The 13,012-nt window shown below is 34.8% G+C and overlaps 1 protein-coding gene across 1 annotated transcript; it reads right to left on the reverse strand.

Moving 5' to 3' along the window:
* Window positions 1-1,187: 1,187 nt before the first annotated feature.
* Window positions 1,188-3,722, reverse strand: LOC146902396 (uncharacterized). Its single transcript, XM_085733984.1, has 5 exons — window positions 3,541-3,722; window positions 2,908-3,454; window positions 2,184-2,590; window positions 1,854-1,952; window positions 1,188-1,607 (listed from the first exon to the last, which is right to left on the reverse strand). The coding sequence occupies exons 1-5, from the start codon at window positions 3,660-3,662 to the stop codon at window positions 1,394-1,396; spliced, it is 1,389 nt and encodes a 462-aa protein (XP_085590110.1). The 5' UTR covers window positions 3,663-3,722; the 3' UTR covers window positions 1,188-1,393.
* Window positions 3,723-13,012: the final 9,290 nt, after the last annotated feature.

A 13,012-nucleotide genomic window follows, 5' to 3' on the forward strand; every position in this document is an offset into this window, starting at 1 on the left:
TCTACTTTTTGAAAGTTGAAAAGTGTTAATTTTTTTTTGGTGGTGAGTGTTCTTTTCAATGTAAAACTTGTCCTTTTATTTTTTTCTACTTTTAGTTCATTAACTACTGCCTCAGTTAACAATACTTCTTTTATTTTATCTTTAAAAAAAATATTTTCTTTTTGTTCGAAACCATGAAAATGTAAAAATGATTGTTTTTTATTATTTCTAGAAATACACCACCCTCAGTTAATATTTTATCTTCTCTTCAGCGTAATCATTCACTTAAAAAATCTTACATCTTATTATCTAGTTAAAATGAACAAATATTTTAGAAAACAAAAAATAGAAAATGTTTTCACAAAGTAACGAGAACTTTCTTTTTAATGTCAGTAGTCACCATTTTGAAATCTAATATGACATACTCTTAGAAGTCGAAATTGCTCAACACATGTCAATGTTGGCAAAATAAATATATTAATGTTAATTAAATATGATTTTAGAAGACGGGACTAGAGAAAAATTGACCCTTGTGTCGTCCCAATTAGAGAAAAACTAATCCAAATAGCATTTCATTTTAGAGTGAAAAGATTTTTTTATATAAAATAATTTTTGAAAAATTCTAAACACTTCAAAATGCCAAAATAGATCTTTTGCTGAAAAATTTAGAAGAAATGCACCCTAAATTTGAAAGAACTTAGGGGGTGAAATCAGTCACTAATAAATAGTAAGGGAACTAATTATTAAATATTGTTACTCAGTAATCCAAACTCAAGACTCAAGAGTCTAGGTTGGTTATGAGAAGATATAATTATAACATGTTTATTTTACCATCAACATGAATTTCAAAGCATGTTCAATGCCAAAACAACTAGAGGTACCAGGTTTTAGTGCAGTCCCATGTCACTGACCGCACATGCAGGAAGCTAGTGGTTCTCTAATCTTGATTGGACGATTCAGAATTTAACATCTGCACCTGACTGCATGCAGTTGTGACTGCATCTAATCCAATTACCAACTCGAGAAGCAAATAAATACCGTACACGATATTAGACGTGTAAAAACAGTTCATCAAATGTAATAATTTAAATCAGGGAAGCGCTTGGATATTTGCCTGAGCAAACGTTTAATTAATAAAAGTTTGCAATATCTGCAACATAGCTTATCCTATGAGGATATGAAATGCAGAAATAGGCAATGTGACGAGGTTACCAACAAAACGGATGGGAAATGGCATTATGACAGGCAGGTCTGATCAGTCATTGATGCATGTGACTATAAGTTCATTATGCAATTCCAGATACAGAATCATAGTTGGCACAAAGATGATACTTTACACAAAATGGACTGAAAATATGCAACTAAAATGGTACACATTTTTGCATCCAACAGAAGTGCATACAGAATAGAATTCTTAGCTTGATGTCCAAATATAAATCTGGCCTCCGCTTGTAGCTCCTGCTAGCATCCCAACCTCATAAGAGTGTTTATCAAATCTGCATGGAATTGCAGATATGTGTTGGCTCTGTAGAGTCTTTACTGTTGCCCTTTGAACTGTAGAGACAACGTCAACTCCTCTTTTCATATTTCCAATGAAGAGGTATGAACTGTCCCAACCCCATATTGCTCTGCTACCACAAAACCAAGATAACAATGTCAACTAGAATCAAATAAATTTCCTTTTTAATTAGGAAGAGTGAACTATTAATTGAAATGTAAAAATTATCTCCAAACATCAGACAGTTTAGAGTTAAGTCCCTCAACATTGATATTGATATTTTTTTGCGAAGTGGGACAAGTCAGCAAATGGCAAAAGAGAGGCATAACTAATACTATAACAACTTAAACATTCAATACTTCCCCAGAAACCGCACCTGAAAGTCGAAATCCATCTTCCGGTCTGATTGTCATGATAAACGGAAGTTTTATCCTCCAAGTTAACTCCACTGTATATACCAATAGTGTTGTCCAGGCTACATCAAGAGATAACATCAATTCAATCCATCAAATTCACAACAATTAAAAATACCAAGCTCATTATAATTATGAATCACAAAAAAAAAAATTTGGAATCTAGTTAACACGCTAACTACAGTTATCAAATAACAATAAGTACCAGGCCACACGAGTAAGCATATTCACATTGTAACTCATTTTAAATATGGAGAGATAGTGGTATTAAAAATGAAACAAAGGCCTCATACCTTGTAGTGGCAAGGCTGCATCCAGAAGGAGAAAAATAGGCTGATTGCACAGACCTTTTGTGAGTAAATGTCCTCAAGGCTGTGTGCTTAGGCCCCCCAATAGATCTCAAATCCCAGGTACATGCAGTTCCATCAGAGGAACTGGTAGCTACAATATGAGGGCTTTGCGGGTTGAAATCTATTGTATTAATCCTACTTTCATGCAAATCCCATTGGGATGAACACTTTCCTATCCTGTTATCCCAAACAGAGAGACCCCCGGAACCCTCAGCGAAATATAAACAGTTAGCCTCATTCTTTGGATGTGAGAGAGCATATATACTGTTTTCACCGTTGTATACCATATCAAATATTTCCTTCTCAGCATCCATCAATCGAATAAGTCCATCATAACAACTTGTGTATATCTGCATACAAATCAATGATCACAGTATCAGACAATTCTGCTACTTACAAAAAATACGTAAGGGTGTGTTTGGATGAAGGTTTTTGGAGAAAAATGTTCCTTTTCTAAATTATTATAGAAACTATAAATTGTTAATAAAAATGAAATCACTGTGATTGAAATGTTATATAATCATCTATCATATTATTCATTCAAATTTATAGACAAAATCAAACATATATCAAAATATAGACTCAGTGCTTCAAAACACTCCATGCAAACATACTATCCACGAAGATAACTAACTGCTTCAGAAATCGGAATTAAGAATTCACAAACCTTTGATAAGCAATGCGGTTGAAACAAGATCCCAGAAATAGGAGCCTGATGTGGATGATACAAAAAAATCTCACTTTCTCCAACATTCCAGAACCCAATATCCCCGAATTTGTTCCCCGCTGCTACCATCTTAACATCATTGGAAGGGCGAAACCGCATTTGGGTTATCCTTCCAGGAACAACACGTGCGATATTTTCCGGATCCAAATTCAAAGATTCCAACTCAAGTGAACACTCAATTTTCTTCTTCTTTTTTGCAGACCCATTAAGTTCTTCTGAAAATTCCTTGTTGGACATACCAACGAGTGATTCAATGAAAGAACGGTCCGAATCATCATCGCCTTTATAAGCATCTTTCATGGGAATAGGACCCAGATTTTGAACAACATCATCAATTTTTTTAGGGGAATTGTGAGTGAGAGTGTTAGAATCAGAGCCTTTGGAATCTGGCGGAATACCTCTAGTTCGAAGTGAGCGTCTGATAACAATTGGGGTTTCGGTTTTGGGTTTTTTCTCCGATTTCACAGTATACGATTTGGTAACGGCCCTGTGAATTCAAAAAAATGAAAATTGAAGTTGAATACATAGAAAATGATGAATGATTTGATAGTGAAAAAGAAGAAAAAAGAATACTTGGGACGAATGGAGAGTTCGGTGGCTTTGGTGTGAACTTTGAGAGCGGCCATCATTTCATTGTTGCGGCGAATGTTTTCGAGTCGTTTGCGTTCGTACTCAGTGAGTTTCTGAGGCGCCATTAAAGAGAAGATAAAAGAGGAAATTAGGGATTTGGTTTTTCCGAATTGAATTGGAATAGTGAGAGAGAGATGAGTTTTTGCTTTTACAGATTTATTTATTGCTCACAACAAAGGAAGGTGGTTTGCGCGGGAACTCATGACCCACAATGGCGGCAAATAGACTCATTTTTTTATTTTTTATTAAGCAGGATATTGATTTTTTTTCCGACAGAAAGCAGGATATTGATTAAAAATTCACTTTTTTAAGGTGAATAAATCATATTTGAGGTTCAAAACCCAGACATTTGTATATATTATATAATGTTTATGTCCATTGAGCTAAGATTACGAAACCAGTTCTTTTTTAACCTAAATATAGTATATTTATACGCTCTTTATTTTGAAATATTTATTCAAAGTCTCATTTCTGTTTTATCTCTCTATTTCTTTCATATCATCAATCTCAAGATGTATACAAAGTGTTTGTTAATTTTTTTTTTAAGAAATCAAACTAACCTACCAAAATTGACATCAAAATAGGAACGTACTCCAAAGTTTCAAGTAACACCACATCAAAATAGGAATCAAACTCTTCGTATTTATCGTTTATTTATATGCATAATTTATCATTTATATATATATAAAGTATTGTAGCCAAAGAAATAAGAAAAACATGTAAACTGATTCGGTAACTTTATTATATACTTTTTTTAGGGAATTTTATTATATACCTTGTTGCACATGTTAAGTAATAGAGAAATGATATTTATACAATTATTTTGTGATAAATTTTAAACAACACTCTCTTCTATACTCACATCATGTTCTTACTATCTCTTTTCTTTTTTCTCTTTAAATTATTTTTGACTAATTAGAAGAGAGAGAAACAAAATTGTAACAAAAGTTGTCATCAAATGGTTGTACAAATATCATTACTAAGTGGTCCCACCATTTGGAGTATTGTACGCAGCCTTACCCTATTTTTACACTTACCCTGTTTTTACACAAGAGGCCGTATCCAGACTTGAACCCGTGACCTTACGTTCACATGACAACAACTTTACCGGTTGCGCCAAGGTTACCCCTCTCGTGTTTCTACTTCTAAAGAAACAATAAAATCTCTAGCCAATCAAACCAAATATAAAAGGCTTACATGCGAGAAAATGAACCTTTGACCAAAAGGAAATGAAAGGCCTTAATCCCGTGAGTGGAGCGAGACGGGGACGGATCCACGTAAGGTATGGTGTGGCGGTTGCCACACTGCATTAATGTCTGCGTATGCCCCCGACGGAGATATAGACTTGTAGTATCTTTTTTAGTTCCAAAAAAAGTGTGATACTATATGTTGGTTACAATGATGTTTTTCAAAAAATACTTTCATTTCCTAGTGAGATTGTAATATTACAAAACCAACCCGGCAACCACTTGTTTTATCTTGGTTTTCGGGTGTCAAACATTGATTACGTTTGAACCTTTTTAACCTTTGATATCTCATTTTTTCTTGGGAAGGGAAAAAATAAGCAAAACCCTTGAGAATCGAGGTTTGGGAGTTGTTTTCGCTACGGGAAGGTGTTAGGCACCCATAACGACTATAGTATCCTATAGGAACCGTCTTTACTTTCTACGCGCGCGCTTTATTTTTAAATGCCATTTTGAAAAGTGATATTAAGCCTAAGAGTTTTCTAAGTGAAGAATTGGAGGGAGAAGAAAGTGTTTGAATTTTTATTTTATTTGAATTGAAGGAATTTTGATTCCTTGCCTACGTACCCGTTTAAGGGATCAAATCCACCGTAGTTCTCTTCCAAAAATATTTTTGTTTTTGTTGGTTGATTTTAAGTTTGAAAATTGGAATTTTGAAGAATGAGAGAGAGAGAGGCCTCAAGGGCATAAGATTGTGAAATTGTGAGGTTGAATTAGTTATTTTGCAAAAGAAAGTCAAAGTATGATTAATTTTCATTGAAATTTGATTAAGAAAATAAAAGGGAAAATACAATGGGATTTTGATCCCAAGGTTTATTTAGAAAATGATTTGAGTGATATTATTCATGTTTATTTGGAAAATGATTTTTCTAAGTATAAACCCTAGGCATTCATCTAAACATTCAACCCTAAACATACATCTAAACATGCATATCCTAGCCATACATCTAAAGTGAGGTGTGTGCATGTGTCGGTACTGTGTCGGTGTACATCATTAGAGTCCATTGTCCTTATTACATCATGCCCTAGTTTACATGCTATGGTCTTGCAAGAAATTAAAAGCATAAGAAAAATATTACAAAATCCTTAGGTGTTTACATTCTAAGCCTTGGTACAAATTAAATTGCAAGAAAAATAGAGATGAATATGAGATGAGAGGAGCTTATGGGATGCATGAAATATGAAATGAAAGTGGTTAGTGGCATAAGGTGTAATGGCATGAAAATTATAAGCAAAAGACATACTAAAAGCTTGACAAAAGGTAAAGAAATTCTTAACCTAAAAGTGGCAAGATACACTTAAAATTTACCATGACATCAAGACAAATATGTGACCTATAATCCTCATATCATGCCAATTTTCTAAAGGTTTTATTACATTTAATGATATGAGAATCATAAGAACACATTCAAGTCAAGGTTCATGGCATATCTAGGCATATTTGCATCATTTATTCATAAACCTAACTTGCGGACCAAGCAATTAGACAACATTCACCCACATGCAGCAAAAGCACATACAAATAGTAGCCAAAACTTCACAAAATCATATGGTATAGGTCACAAACATTTATCAAGAAATTGGGACTAGAATCGAAACACATCTTCACAAATTTTTTTAACACAAAACATATCACAAAACCGCAATGAAATCAACACATTATTTTCTATCAATTTTTTTTAATATGCAAAAATCATCACAAAAACACTACAAAACTATCAAAAAATGTATATGAAATTTTTTTTTAGAATTTTTAAAGAATTTTTGGACTAAAAAATGTACAAGAAAATCACAAATTTGAACAAAAATTGTAAACAAATAAAAAAAAATGCTACACATACATTCCACAGGTTCTAATACATAAAAACATCACAAAATGGTTAAAAAAAAGTTTCAAAAACTCATGGAGAATTTTATGAAATTTTTATGAGAATTTTGAGTGAAGCGAGGGTGTAAGAATTAAAGTGCGGTACTCAAATAGCAAAAAAAACGGCAAGGAACGAAAATCCGCAAAAGGCAAGCCCGGAGCCCAAGGTTACCGATGGATCTTGGACTATCCAAACATCACAGAGGCGTTGGATTGATCCAACTCTATCAAAACCCCGGATCCAAGGGCCGAGAACACGCAGCGTATGGTAACAAGGCTCGGGTGCATGGAAACGAGAGATCACGGGCATACACGTGGCAAACCACAAATCAAACGGTTGTAGATCAAGGAGAGAGTGAACCAAAACGAACCGACCGGTTCAGTGTGTTTATATTAACACAAACCTCGCCGGTCCAATTCATTCCTCCTTCTCTCTTCTCTCTCTACAACGTTTTAGAGAGAGAAGCTCGCAACTTCTCTTCTCTTCTCCGTCGTCTTCTCCGACGAACACTACGACGGAGGTACGGTGGTTGCCGGTGGCGCCGCCGTACAGAACACTTTTTCTAAAACATTTCTATGTCGTTGTGTTCGTCTTTGAATCCTCTGCATGGTTTTGAAACTCGTTTTGCGAAATAATGCTTAGATTTGAACAGATCTCTGCTCTTGAACCTTACGGTTTCTATGTTTTTAAATCTTTTCGAAATCTTTTGGAACGAAACCCTAATCTGTACTATTTTCTTCACCGATCATGGATTTAAACTCGATTTGAAAAATAGACGGTGAGTCTTCATGATTTCACATTTTAGGGTTTCGGTTTTGGAATTTTTCGAATGTTTTCAAAGCTTTCACTTCGATTCACCGTTTATTTCTCCCTACGAACCTTCGATGATGATTATACGTGAAAACGAGAGGGTTCTTATGTGTTTACTCGAATTTGATTGGAGATTCGAACCGGATTCTTCGGAAAACTTGGATCATGGATGTGTTCCCGATGCTTCGGTAAGTTTTGCAAAGAAAACCGAAAATAGATCGAGTTCTTAATCCTCTTCTTCTTCTTCGATGTGATTCTGCTTCTTCAGTCCCTCTTCTTCTCCACGTGATCGTGTGGATTTGTTGCTTTGGTGGCAAATTCACACCGGAATTGCGATGTTTCGAGTTCGATGATGAAGATTCGGTGATGAATCTCGAGAACTTCTATGAATTTACTTCAATTTTGGTTTAATTTTGATTCGTGAAGCTAGGGTTTCATGAATGCTCTTCGTGTTCTTGTTATTTCGGCTTTTTGATTGTAACCGAATAGAGAGAGAAAGTTGTAACTGCTTCGTGATTTTGATGTGTTGGCGCAATCGAATGGGATTGTGATGATTGGGAGCTTTTATAGCTTGACATGTGTATCTGTGAGCCAATGATCTTGTGACACCCTGTGTTTGGACCTGTTTGATTCGAAACTGGACCGGATTTTGGACTTGAGGGCCTCTTGGCAATTTTGGAACTTTTAAGGGACCGACTGCAATTTTTAAAAAAGGACTAGACCGCAAAATTTTTTAAAGATGAAGGACCTAATTGCAATTGACTTAAAATGGGCTTAAAATAAAAATTTGACCTAAAAGGACTAAAATTTAAATTGAAAAAAAAAGGACTTTAAGAGAAATTTAATAAAAAAGAACTAAAGTGCAATTTTTAGGGATTTTTAGGATTAAAAAATAAAAATAAAAATAAAATTGAATTAAAAGCTGGTAAATGGGAAATAACGTAAAGTGAAACAATTAAAAATGACAAAACGGACTAAAATGAACCAATTACTTAAATGAGGTACTTTAAAGTAACCTCTCTCTCGTCGAAATTTTGTGTGAAATGACCAAAATGCCCTTGGGGGACTAAAAGGACTAAAAATGACTCGAGATGCAATTTAAAAATGATTTTTTTAACGAGGAATTAAAGCAAGAGTTTATACAAGCAAATTAAAAGACTCAGAGACAACTTTTTAGAAATTAAACAGAATTTTAACACATGAAAGGACTAAAATGCCCCTAGGGGCTAAACCGACTCAAAATGACTTCAAATGCAATTTTTGAAATGGATTTTGACATGGAATTGAAATGAAAGCTTATTCAAACAATTAAAAAGACTCAAGCAATTTTTAAAGGACTAATATGAGCTTGGACACAGGAAATGACTAAAATACCCTTTTATACGAATTTTGCAAGTAATATTGAAATAAAATACGAGAGAAAGATGTAATTGATCGCAGACAGCTCAAATGACTTGAAATGCAAAAAAAGAAGAATGGAGCTAGTATTTTTAGGTCCAAAATTAGGGTGTAACACCACCGTAATGCCACTTTTGGTCATGGTTATGATGATGCTATTTTCGGTTCGCTAAGATTACAACAAACGAAGTACATTATAAGCAGCAAGAGAACTGCTAAAATTAAAAGAATGGCTGAAACTTCTATTTTCAATTACAAGCGGCAAGAAAGTACATTACAAAACAAGCTTTGTCATTGGTACATTATGAAATCCATCCTTATCATTTGGAAAATTTTCGGTAAATAATTTTTGTTGATCCAGCAAACAAACTTGTCTAAAGGCTGCCGAACTTCAATTATGCTTTTGCAAACAAAATTTGAGTAACCTATATAATTATACCCAAAGTCAACCAATTCCGCATTGTCTAAGTTTTGCGCAATTTTCAGAAATTGACTGTTGTTATACCCTAATTTTGGACCTAAAAATACTTGCTAAAATATTTTTTCATCTTTGATATGTGTCTATTACTCTTGAGAGATTGCCAATTTGATATTGTTTACCATGATACTTTACTATGTTTTAGCCGCATGTTTTCTTGTCTTTGTTTTGAAAAATTTTCAATTGTGACTTTGTCTAAGTTTTCTTGCATTTTAAACCATCCAAAGGGGCTTTCTTGCATTCCAAGTTATTTGAAGATTGTCTCGATCAATTGCATATTTCTCTCGCATTTTATTTCAATATTATTTGCAAAATTCATGAAAAAGGGTATTTTAGTCATTTCCTGCATTCAAATTCATTCTAGTCCTTGAAAATTGTCTCTGAGTTTTTTCAATTTATTTGTATAAATCCTTGTTTCAATTCCATGTTAAAGTCTCGTAACGCCCGTCTTAATTATTTACTTAATTTAATGAGGATTTATATATTTATTTATATATATATATATTTATATGATTTAAGAATTTAAATAGTTTGCATGATTTATAGATAAATCATGTGATTTTCTAGAATGACGTGAAGTATATTGATGTTGTGAAGTTGTTATGTTGGTGTGACTTATTTTATTATTAAATAAAATAAGATATGAGAAATAAAATAAAAATATTAAAGATTGGGCTGCGTGGTGAGATGAGCAATTAGTAGTGAGAAGAGTAAAAAGGAGAGATAAATAGACGGACATAAGTTAGGAAAAGTAGTACGTACGTTTTTGGAGAAAAAGGGAGAAAAGTCGAAAGAGAGAAGAACCAAAGGAGGGCTGCGATTCTCGCTATTATTAGGTAAGGGTGAGACTAATTTTCAATATTATTAAGGGTATAATTCTATAGGATGAATTTAGCATGATTAGGTTAAGTTTTGGTGAGAATTGAGAATTAGGTTTAGGATCAATTTTGATGAATGAATCAAGAACGAGATGTTAGATTGATGCAAAATTAGTGTACGTACCTTAGATATGACTTAAGATGATAATTAGATGCTATTTGGATGAAGGAATCATGAATATAGGTGAAAAGTTGTGATTTTTAGGTTTCGGCCGTACCGACATTCATCGCTCGCATCCGCGAGCAAGAACACTCGCAACGGCGAGCTAGAACCCGAGCTCGCATCTCGCGAGCAATGCAACTCGCAACCGCGAGTGACCCGTAAGCTCGCAACCGCGAGCGGAATAACTCGCCACCGCGAGTAAGGACTTAGGAACCCGAGAATGCACGCTTTGCTCGCCATTGCGAGCGAGTTACTCGCCACCGCGAGTTAGGCCATTAGTTGCCCAAAATTGTCCCGATGCGATCCCTTCGCACGTGTAGTCTTGAGTTGACCTTAGAATTAAGTAAGAGAGCTGTTTAGGATGTTTTTATAGACCCTACGGTTTGTTCGTGTGACCGAGATTAGAAGTGTGGTTGCATGAATGTTATAATGATGCTTTATGGTATTTATGTTGATGCAATTCATACCTTAGATGATGTTAACGCATTCAAATGTTATTAAATGTTGTATCTTGCCGCTTGTTCCCTGCTTTTGACTCGTTAGTGTCTTGAAGTTGCATGAGTCGGTCTATGTTGTAGAATTCAAGGAGTGGTCCATGATTATGAGTCGTATGAGTTGTTTATGTTGTTGTCTAAGTTGTTGGAAGTTGAGTTCATTGCATACTCATTAAAGTTGGGGGCTTTAGGCCCGGCAGCCTTTGTGCTCATTAAAGTTGGGGGCTTTAGGCCCGGCAACCTTTGTGCTCATTAAAGTTGGGGGCTTTAGGCCCGGCAGCCTTTGTGCTCACACGTTGAAGAGCCTATTATGCTCATTTTGTTGTTGATTGATACCACATGCATTTGCATATCAAGAAGTTCATGATGTTTAAGTTGTCAAGTTGTTGTTGAGTTGATAGAGTTGCATGGTCAAAGAAGAGTTGTGTTGTTAAGTTGTTGTTGAGTTGATAGAGTTGCATGGTCAAAGATGAGTTGTGTCGTCAAGTTAAGTGTTAAGTTGATTATGAATTGTGATGAAAATTAGTAATGGTATTTGATGATTGTATTTGTTATGAAATGAAAAATATGCTAATTGTTGATATGTTATTAATGTTTAAATTGTTAAATGCATTTTATTGGATTATATTCTTAATGTATTGATTATGAAATCTCACCCCTTCGTGTATATGTTGCCTCGACCGTGGGTAATGTGCGGGTAATAAAGATTAGAGGCGTTCATGAGTGGACTCTCGGTTGGTGTTTAGGTGCTCGATACGTAACGGGATGGGGGCTTGCTTTTACTTCTATTCCTTACGTGTTTCTTTTATGAACTAATTTATGAGAATTTCCAATAAGGCTGCGTGCCAAGACTTTTAAATGTTGAACTATTTTCCGCCGCAACGAGCTTAAGATTTTTCATGATGTTGATTTTGAAGGATAATTATTTTTATCTCTGTTTTGGGATGTTAAAGTAGTGTGTGGCATTCCGTTATGAATTAAATACTCGATTTTAAATGAAATTTTTATGTTGGGAAAACGGGGTGTTACAAAGTCCATTTCAAAGATTGCATACGAGCCATTTTGGGCCAATTTAGTCCTTAAGGGCATTTTAGTCATTTCCCGTGTTAAAACTCTTTTTAATCCCTAAAAATTGTCGCTGAGTCTTTTCAAATTGCTTGTATAAACTCTTACTTTAATTCCCGTTAAAAACCATTTTAAAATTGCATTTGAGTCATTTTGAGTCATTTTAGTCCCCGTGGGCATTTTGGTCATTTCACATGAAATTTTGACGGAGAGAGGTTACTTTGAAGTACCTCATTTATGTAGTTGGTTCATTTTAGTCCTTTTGGTGTTTTTTATTGGTTTCACTTTACGTTTATTCCAATTAACCAATTTTATTCCAATTTTATTATTATTTTCATTTCGATTCTTCAAGATTTTAAAAAATTGCATTTCGATTAGGGTTGGGAATAGGCCGAGGCCGGCCTACGAGGGCCTACGGCCTGGCCGTTTTGGCTTTGGCTCGCCCTCGGCCTGTTTCGTAGATAGGCCTAGGCTTAGGCTTTTTAAAAAGCTCGTTTAGTTAAATAAGGCCAGGCTTAGGCTTCCCGAGAAAAGCACTCGTTAAGCCTAATAGGCCGGCCTATTAATACTATTTATTAAAAAATGTTTTTTTTTATATTAAAATAATTGCATACATTAAAAATATAAATATCTTTTTCTCTATCTATTAGTCCCTTAATAGGCTTTGTTGTTATAGGCTTTTAAGTAGGCTTTAATCAAGTTAAAATTTACTTGTAGTTAAATAGGCTTTTAAGTAGGCTTTAAGGCTTGTTTAGCTTATTTAGTAGGCTAAATGAACTATTTGATGACCTTAATATAAAGTAGGCCTGTAAGTAGGCTTTCGAGAGCCAGTCCGGAGCTTTTAAATAGGCCGAGCCGGGCCCGGAAAAACGGCCTATGATAGGCCATAGGCCGAGCTCAGCTCCTGTAGAATTTTCGTAGGCCGGGCTCGAGGCCTATCAAAGCTGGCTTTGGCCGGCCTATTCCCACCCCTAATTTCAGTCCTTTCTTCCATTTTATTTTCCTTTTAAAGTCTTT

Source organism: Medicago sativa, chromosome 8, assembly GCF_051527215.1.
Source record: "Medicago sativa cultivar Bolivia chromosome 8, Bolivia_mono, whole genome shotgun sequence".
NCBI classification, from domain to species: domain Eukaryota; kingdom Viridiplantae; phylum Streptophyta; class Magnoliopsida; order Fabales; family Fabaceae; genus Medicago; species Medicago sativa.

Coding starts and splice junctions, on each gene's coding strand:
- LOC146902396 (XM_085733984.1), bottom strand. CDS start 3,662: ATGGCGCCTCAGAAACTCACTGAGTACGAACGCAAACGACTCGAAAAC. Junction 1,953..2,183: donor TGCAGCCTTGCCACTACAAG/GTATGAGGCCTT, acceptor CTCTTGATGTAG/CCTGGACAACACTATTGGTA. Junction 1,608..1,853: donor AGATGGATTTCGACTTTCAG/GTGCGGTTTCTG, acceptor TTGTGGTAGCAG/AGCAATATGGGGTTGGGACA.